The sequence below is a fragment of the Halyomorpha halys genome, unplaced genomic scaffold (genome assembly GCF_000696795.3).
Source record: "Halyomorpha halys isolate HHAL.00 unplaced genomic scaffold, Hhal_1.1 Scaffold7.1, whole genome shotgun sequence".
In the NCBI taxonomy this organism is placed as follows: Eukaryota; Metazoa; Arthropoda; class Insecta; order Hemiptera; family Pentatomidae; genus Halyomorpha; species Halyomorpha halys.
The window spans coordinates 1401677-1411463 of record NW_027110368.1 but is presented as its reverse complement, the minus strand read 5'-3'; the positions used below and the strand labels follow the sequence as shown (position 1 = coordinate 1411463).

The 9787-nt window shown below is 29.7% G+C and overlaps 1 protein-coding gene across 2 annotated transcripts in view; it reads right to left on the bottom strand.

Annotated features, from left to right (window-relative positions):
* LOC106677259 (putative fatty acyl-CoA reductase CG5065) overlaps positions 1 to 9787 on the bottom strand; it is a 73673-nt gene that overhangs the window by 19921 nt on the left and 43965 nt on the right. For both annotated transcript variants that reach the window (XM_067048527.1, XM_067048528.1), the window contains exon 2: positions 9141 to 9377. In XM_067048527.1, coding sequence (XP_066904628.1) covers positions 9141 to 9362 — 222 coding nt within the window. In that variant the 5' untranslated portion in view covers positions 9363 to 9377. The remainder of the gene's footprint in view (positions 1 to 9140; positions 9378 to 9787) is intronic.

The window sequence follows — 9787 nt, the reverse complement described above, 5'->3', positions numbered from 1 at the left end:
TCTTATATGTTTCTTAAGGCGCAGAAAACAAAAATGCTACAGATTTTAAGTTCGCATATCGATTTATTTTAACTTTACTGAGATAACTTTTCTGATAAATCAAAAATGGCAAAAAAATAGCGAAATAAAAAAAAAATAAATCGAATTGTTATTCGAATAATATTGTATTCGATTGAAATAATATTTAAAATATTGGAATACAAAAGTTTTCGGATTGTTTAGTCGTATTTTTATTCGAATAAAAATGTATTTGTCTCTCATCAATCGAATACAAACATCGATTAAAAATATATTCGATTCTCGTCAATCGAATAATTTTTGCCAAACTCTGCTAGTAAAGGACAATTTTTTTTAATCCTAATAATATAAATCAAAGCATACTTTTTTTTAAATTGTCACATTATAATTTTTTTTTCATTATGTACTAAAGTTACACATACTTTATTTATTCCTTTTTATTATTTCTTTCCTTACAGATTTTATTTTTAATTTTTTTTAGCTTTTTATTGTTCTTTAAATGTGTTTAATTTTTCCATCATTTCAATTCTAAAAACATTTTTTTTTTCCATCAAACATAAAAGTGAATTTAAGTCAAAATTATATAAAAATTCCAAAAAAAAAAATGTATAGATACATAAAACCCAACATGGTCGTCCTCATTTACAATCTATTAATATTTTTAAAAAAACACTCTAACTCATGCAAAAAAAGATCCAAATAAAATATACAAGTATATTAAGCTAAAATTATTAATAAATATATTATTATTAATAAATATAAAATTAATAATTATAAAAAGATACCATTAAAAGACGAACGGCAACTCGTTCATTTTTGTCAACTAAATTTCATAGTTTCTAGAAAATGTCTTATTTCGATCAAATCTTTTCAGTCAATCTTAAAACCTAAATAAAGGTATTGAATATAAAATAAGTTTCCACTAAACCCCCCAAAAATTAAGCCTTAAATTCTTATCCATCACTGCTTTAAGTCAGACTTGGCTAGAGATGAATTAGGCTGGTTACATAATGTTAATGAACACCTCACGTACTGATTTCACTTCATTCAAGATTCTAAATTCATCCTTCTGAAAAGGTATTTTATGGAACATGGCATTGTCCGAGGGCAAGGTATCGACTCCTATTTTCTTAGAATATGTAACTAACTTATTTAATCCATTATCCGTAATTATTTATGAGCTACACAGTCCAAAACATGCGTAATTATATTTATAATTATAAATAAGGTGTAAATTAAATTTAAAAATAGATTTTAAGCCAAGTATTAAGCATGAACAGAATCATTAAAAGGAGAAATAAGAAAAAACAAAAATGTTAGGAGTTAAGAGCATGGAAAAATAAAAGATTGAGCGCTTTGCCAGGTGTATTTAGTAACTTTACCCTTTATTTGATCGGGCATTCAATATTACCCAACCTCTTTTTGCATTCACGTCGTCTCTATAACAGCTGCTCTAAGAACATTATGATGAAAATAATAGGGGTATTATATATGAGGATATTTACTTTTTCAGGATTTGCTTTTGTATTTACTGCCGGACAATGGCACTGCCTATAATTTAACTGAAAGAAATAATATTATATATGCAGCTGTTTAATAATAACTACAGCAGACGTGGTCGGGTCTTAAACCATGACAAATTCCCGGTTTGCTCATTTAATCCAAGGTATATGTATTTACAAAAAAATACAGGCCATTTTCCAATTCTAGACATTTTTTGATTAATTATTTTTACATAAGACTATTATTTTTGCCATCCTCTCGTCTTTAATAAATGTTTCCTAGGTAAGATAAGACTTCCTAATTCGGGGTTTAGGTTTCTTTTTTTTTATTATTATTTTTTTTTTCGGCCAGCGGCTCCTGGGCCATTATTGTAACCCCCGCCTTCAGTGGACCCCAACCCTTATAATGTCATGTGGCAAAGGAAGGGGACGAATTACGTCTGTATATATTTAGATATATATTAATATTGTTATTTATCTATTTAATAATGGAGGTAAGAAAGAAAAAAAGGTTTCGGTTTTTCCTATTATTGTATTATGTGTTGGTTTGGTTTGAATTATCAAAATTAACAAAAGAGGGAGAAAAAAGGGATTTAGGGATTGTATTAGTCTGGATTAATGTATTTCTATTGTATGTATATAGTGCATTTGCTAAAATAAATAAAGAGGGCAAGAAGAAGAAAAAAAGGAGTTTATGAGCGGGTAGCCTGGAAAGCCTTCCCTTCTATTATTTTCCCCTTCGAAAGATTGTGACGTGACATACATTGACTATTACTAGGCTGTCTGTAGCTGAGGGATTTGAGGCGTGGGTTTTGCAGCCTCAGAACTGCAACGACGTCGGTTCGAATCCGGCATGGAGATTCGACTTTTATTTCTGTGATGGTCCCACGAACTGATAAACTTGACCCACTACCAAACAGGGTTGTTTCCTTTATATAATTCCCTCCTCCGTATGTCAGAAATGACTAGAAAGGGGGTCATAAGAAATAATGAAAAAAAACTTGGACCATTACTTGCTATAAGTGAATAGGAAGATTTGGTTTCACGCCATTTCCCAATTTCGATCACTTTTTTGTCGTTAAATGTTGCTCGATTTGGCATTTTTTTGTTGTTTTTTTTCAGACAAATTATTATTTTTTATCATTGCTCCAAAGGTAAGAAAAAACCGTTTATAATTCGAGATTTAGGGGGTGGGTGGCCTGGGAAGCCTTCCCTTCAATTATTCTTGGTGTTATGATCTCCTTCGAGAAATTATTACATGTTATGTATTGAACAATACTACCTATAAATTAATGTTTTAAAGGTAAGATCATTAATTAAATGAATATAATTTAACTTGTAAGCCAGCATGTTCTCTTGCACTATAAGTATTAAATTAAATGTATATATACATTAGTCTGAGAAAGGGAGAAAATAAATTTCACTAATAGGCTATTTGAGTATCAATTCAATTAACTTTAATTATTTGAAATCGATAGTTATTAGAACTTGCTCTCTAAAATAATTGTAAGGATCTTGTACTAACTTTTAGGTTCATGTGTCATCGCTTCACAGTAAGCTTCATTTTTCTTTTAATGTTAAATTTTCTTGTTCATCTGTGTCAATCAACGAGTATTTGGCTACTTCGATTAAAAATTTTAATTAAATTAAAAAAGTAACTGGTTAAAAATTTTAATAGGCACCGATGTTTTAAGCTTCATGGACGCTTACAATATTTCTGGATCATATATTCCATTGAGATATTTTCTGACCCAGATAAAAGTTTTATTTTGTTTTACCTCCCCTCCCCCTCCCGTGTAAGTTATAACGATGCTCATTATATTCCTTTTTCTGTAATCTAATTACTTTGTAAAGAGTTGCTGTGTTGAGTTGTTAATATAGTTTCAGTACGTCTAATATAATTACTTCTTATTGGGGTGCACTCTCTATTTGTACATCTTAAAAACTACATATAAAAAATAATAAATTAGTCTATTCTATGGCTTATTATATTTTGCCAACTTCGGTGTGTCGAGTTGAGCACAGTTTCGATAAATACCTCATAGTTGTAAAATGTCGATGCTATTTGGGTACTTTGCGTCAATCTTTTTAGAATTTTTAGTTCGTCGTAAATTTTTGGTTATCTTCTGTACGGTTATCTTAAAGTCCTTTTAACGATTTTTCTGAGTATGCCAATCTGGAATGATTGTAAATGCTAAACTTCGATTGCAACAAATGTGTTAAGATAGGTGCTCCATAAAGCAGTGCCGGTCTGAATTATATTTTTCAAGCAAAGAGCCAAGATCCTTGAACCTAATACTGATGGAGCCTATTTGTTCACTCACACTGATTTTGTTTTATTATTAAAGTGAGTAGAAAGTTATATGGCAATCTAATGTCATGCCCAGATATGTCGGTTTCTATGAGGATTTTTTCGAAAATCCAATCAGCTGAAAGTTGACTGGAAATATATTCTTGTTGATTTTGAAAAGAATTCGTCTGTCAACATCAACATTAACGATCAACTATTTTATCTCGTCAATCATCCTTTGAAATGCCACTGTGGCTTGGTTTAGTGCCCTACAAGGATGGAAACTGCTGCAAAAGTAGTTACAGTAACTTTTTGATGCCTCGTACCAGCAATGCTAGAAGGATACACTGAAAACAGTATTGGTAACAAAACCTCTAGTTGTGGAACTCATATAGTTAGAGATGTTTGTTTTGAATCTCCTTCACTAACTTTTACCACTATTAAACGTTAACTGATAAAAGATTGCAGAATCGAATGGAGTCAAACAACCAAAATGGCAGACTGGACTGTGCGAGACGCCATCAAAGGGCTTTGAGAAATCAACTGAATCAGTGCCGTGGCAGTATTCCAATTGGAATTGCGTTTCTCCTCGTACTGTAGGTGACAATGTAGTTGCTCTAATAATTACATATTATTCAACAAAGCGAAACTCTCTTCTCAAGAATATGTATTTACATATACTACCTTTCTACTGCTTATGCACAAAGGTGAAATAAGTAGGCAGTAAACAGCTTTAGTGGCAGGGACTAAGTTTCTAATAAATAAATATATATAGTATATATAATGTAAAATATTTAATAAATAGTTATCAAAATAAAAATGCGAATTTTTTTATTATAGAATATTATTATCTTCGCACATATCAATTATAGTATTTATTAACAATTTGGAAAATCCTGAGTTTACTTTAACAATATGGGTTTGTTGTGTATTAGCTAGACCATATTCTTCCTGGAAAAAACCTTATAAATCGTATTGTGCTTGAATTGTAATATATCTTCTTAATTACAATAATTTATACCCACATTAAAATTATTTACTATTTACAAAATCACTACTGTGTGTACTACTTAATAACTGGTATATCAACCGCTGCATTATGTTGACGAACTGTAAAATACAATATTTTAGACGATCCTTTTTTTGATGTACACAAAAGGTTCACATTTGTAAACTAAATGTGAATTATCCGTTATGGAGTCATCCTTACTTTCTTTTTCTGTTACAGTAGCGTTCCATCATTGCAACATGTATTATAAGCTTGGCCAACAAACGCATAACAGAGTGCCAACTTGTGGAATCCATTTGCGATTGAGAAACATTTTCCTACTCACGAATCAATCATGCAACGTGTGAAAAGTATTCTTAATCGTTTCCGAAGAAAAAAAAATTCTCCCCTTTATTGGGAGGTATTGCATTCTGTCATATAAATCCTGACATAGGGAATAAAGACCAAACAGAATACATTTGCTACACACCATGTTTGCAGTAATATATAAGTTAAATGATAATAAAATAATAAATAGAAAAAAATAAGATAACACTAAATTGAAAATAATGATGTAATAGATTGTTGGATATTATATGAGGTAAAGAAGGTGAGGGGAGTGCCGTCAATGAAGAATATTAATAATTAATTTATTTAGTTTTAACTTATTCAGTTGATTTCAACGTTTCGATAACTATTTCAGGCCAGTTATGAAAAAAGTGAAAAAGAAAACGTACAGGTAATTAATTAAATATCACTGTTTCAGTTCAACTGAGTAACATTTCAAGCAATGGTTATTTTGAGATATGCATGTAATCTTAGCAATTAGGGTTAGATCTGTAAAGTCCAAAACTATAATATCTCGAAATATTTTTCGTACTCCGACTTTATGATATACTTTCCACTATGATTCTGCGTTTTACGGTATAAATCATAACCTTAATGCTACGATTACATGATTATTTAAAAATGACCATTTTTGAAATTTTGCACTTCTGAACTGGGACAGTTTGTGTAAGTAAAATCAAAGAATGGAACAAATAAAATATCAATTATATAGGTAATATTTTCTTTTATTTATTACTCACTTTGGCTTATGTTCTATATATTTTATTAGTTTAATTTTTCTGGTTCACTTTCTTATTTAATTAATTAGATATACTTTTTTTTTCATAACTTTAATTTTAAATAATTTTGATTTTGTACATATACTTACCTCCTTGTTTTTCATACTACATTATTTTTTTTCTTTCCTATTTTTCAATTTTAGTATTGCTTATTCTCATATAGCTTTTATGATGTCTATAATATAAAGACAATACATTTTTTCTTACATTATTTATGATTCTATATTTTCCGTATTTTTCATTTTTTCAAGTTATTCTGTATTTTCATTTGTTCTTTAAGGCTGTTATTTTATTTTTTATTCTTAGCTTTGATGAAGGCCTGAAATAATTACTGAAACGTTAGCACTAATTAAATACGTTTTACTTATTTGTGTTGTTCTTTGACCCTTGATTACCTTTTCCTTATATATTAAACTTAAAGTAAAATAACATTTTAAACACATCCATTCCTGTATAAAGTATTTGCAATCAGTCTGGGGAACTCAGGATTAAGTTTGTCCATGGATAGCTACCGTCATTTCTAGAACCAATCAGATTATGTCAGAAAGAAAATTGTTCTTTTAGATTTTTGTAGTTATAACCTTTTTAGAGCGAAAACTTTGAATGAAATTATGCAAGAAATTTTTTTAACTTAAAATCAACAATACAATAAAAAATTAAATACGAATATCTGATCTGATGGTAACCAATTTTAATCAAGGTTCATTATTTACTTTAATGATACTATTTTATTCTTCTATGATATATTTTAAGATAAATTAATTATTGATGATGAATTAATTCAAATGATTGGCTAGATAATTTGAAAAGTCTAGATGCATTACTACTAGTGTATTTACCTCATCGGTATCGACCAGGGGGATTAGTCACAGTTCTCGGACCCGCAATGTTTGTTTGTTAGCAAGGTCGGGTATTGAGCTGTCTGTAAGGGGCACATATTTTACCTATACAGTTAGTACAAGAGTCCGGTAGAAAAAATTATTTTCATATGCTATTTCATCCCAAGTTTTGTCTACTTTAATAAAAACTAGTTGTTTTTTGAGTAGTATAATTACTAGTCAAAATTAATTGTTCTTTCGGAGCTTCATATCTTTAAAATTACTAGAAACAACATTAGAAACAACTAGAAATCAACATTTTGACAAATATCATGAAAAATATTACTCTTATGAAGAAAACGTCATGAACGACTTGATGTCATATTAATTTAGCTTTAATATGAGTGCTTATAGACATCTGTTGGTCGAATGGTTCCTGAGATATAGATTCCTCACAACAAATTCACTAACTACCGATTTTTCAGTACATTTTTTATGAAATGTTGCTTTTAAAACACGTTATCTCAGGAACTATGGAACATAAACAGCTCTATTAGGGCTCATATTTTAGTAAATTTACTCTGCCTAAAATGATGTTCTGTTATGTTTTCTATTGTTGTTGGTAGTTTCAAAGATATAGAACTCCGAATAAAACATTTATTATTTTTAACGTTCTGAAGCAGCCGCCATTTTTTATTCCCCCTAACTATGCTTTGCTGACTCATTAATTTTAACCAGTAAATACTCATAGTTTTCATTAAAGTAATAAAATATTGTGGTGAAATAACTGAATTTTTACTCCTCTTGGGCTCTAGGATTAATTGTATTATAGTTTATTTTTATTAGACTAAATTTTAAGTACATTATCAGTATTTCAAAGTGTATTTATCACGTTTATTAGGCTCTTAGCAGAAAATCTATACTTCATATTATTGAATGTCATTTTATTCTTTAGTTATTTATTGATCCTTACTGTTAAATGTAGAGCAAAGGTGTCAGCTATAATGGTTATGGATTTACTGTTATTATCCACTCTCCTAGATAGCATCAAAGAAGTTCGTATTTAATTATAGCCTAAGTATTATTATTGTACTCGTTTTGTATATTATTTTTGCAGTAGCTGGAAAACTATGCATGTGCATTAGTTTGTTCCTGTGTATTTAAGGTATTCCATAGACAATACTTCAGACGAGTTGATTTTTAATTTTAATACTGGCCGTAATATGTCGTTGGTCTGTTGGATGGCCTTAGTTTAAAAAGTAACCGCTGTTTATTGTACTATCTTTGATTTTATTGATAAAATCTATTTTTTTTTTTTGTCAGATATATCACTATTCAAGATAAACAGGGATATCTCCTGGAGCACTCTTGGTGCTCGTTTTAAAGATAATTGAACTGCCCACAAATATATTAATTTGATCGACATTAGTGAAGATAAATATTTATCTTATGAGTGGGCACATTTGATATTTTACTATTTTGTTTCGCCATATCATGACGCAACATTGAGTACAATTATGTTAATTTAAAAAATATACATTAAATAAATAAAAAATTTGTATCCTTTTTTGTCTCAATACTTTTTTATTTCTCACCAGTCCAATGTTTCGCCCATTTTAGCCATCTTCAAAGACATATTCAATTATAATTTCTTCCTCACATTAATTTAAAGTTACTTTTGCAGGATATTCTGCCCAGGTCATTTCCTTTATTATAAGGAAAAAGCCTATTTTTTTTAAAATTTAAAATCATTAATATTTAATTCTTCTTATATAAGATTATCCAGAACAAATTCACTACCATATAGCAAACCATTTATTAACATATTTAATGGTTTGTTATTTGGTAGTGAATTTGTTCTGGATAATCTTATATAAGAAGAATTAAATATTAATGATTTTAAATTTTAAAAAAATAGGCTTTTAATTTATAATAAAGAAAATGACCTGGGCAGAATAGCCTGCAAAAGTAACTTTAAATTAATGTGAGGAAGAAATTATAATTGAAGATGTCCTTGAAGATGGCTAAAATGGCCGAAACGTTGGACTGGTGAGAAATAAAAAAGTGTTGAGACAAAAAAGGATACAAATTTTTGATTTATTTAATAAATAATTACCTTGTCTCAAGAAATTTAAATAATATAATTAAATTAAAAAAATATAGTAAATCCATATTTAAGATATTAAATTATATGTTATAGACTGATGCAATAATTAATGCAAATAATAAACTATTGAATAACAATTCATCAATTCCTCAATTCATCTTTCTCGTGTTGATTATAAATATTTTGTAAGATATTCTTGTTACAAATTTTAAACTTCTAATAATTTTACTACTGACAACTTTATCTTTTTTTTATTCTTTCCCTCAATTTTTTTGAAGAATGGTACTCACCACATTGTCGAGGAGTTCCTTGAGCCTGGCCTGAGGAGTGAGTCCCTTCTTCGGCCGGATGAGGAGGTAAACTGTGTCTATACCAGGGCATGACCGGAGGAGCTTCTCGACCAGAGCCTTCCCGACAAAGCCTGTACCTCCTGTGACTAGGATACAGCCGCCCCTGTAGAAGGCTTCCACGGATCCCGTCCGTTCGCTGTTGTTGTTTGTGTCGTTGTCCATTCCTCAGAACATCGGCTGCAACAGAGGAATAATCCTTTAAGTATAAACATAATCAGTTTTAATAAATCATACACACACAAATGCATTATAACCAACAAAAACAAAATAAAAATATTTCACAAATTGTTTGAAACGCCGGTCCAGGTGCTAGGAAAATATTCCAACAATTACTTTCTCATAACACGCCGACACAATACAGTTCAATATGAACTAATGAAGCTTCTTAGAGAAAAAGAGTTCACCAACTTCGACGGGATCTATTATATTCACACCGGATTCGTAAGAAATGCAGATATAGTTGCGTTCTTTAAAATCTAGGAGATATCTTCGGAACTTGGCCGAAAATATTATACTAGACTCCTGGAGTTTCATACATCGTAATTAACTATGAGAATATTTAATATTTCTATTTATTTGTTTTTCTC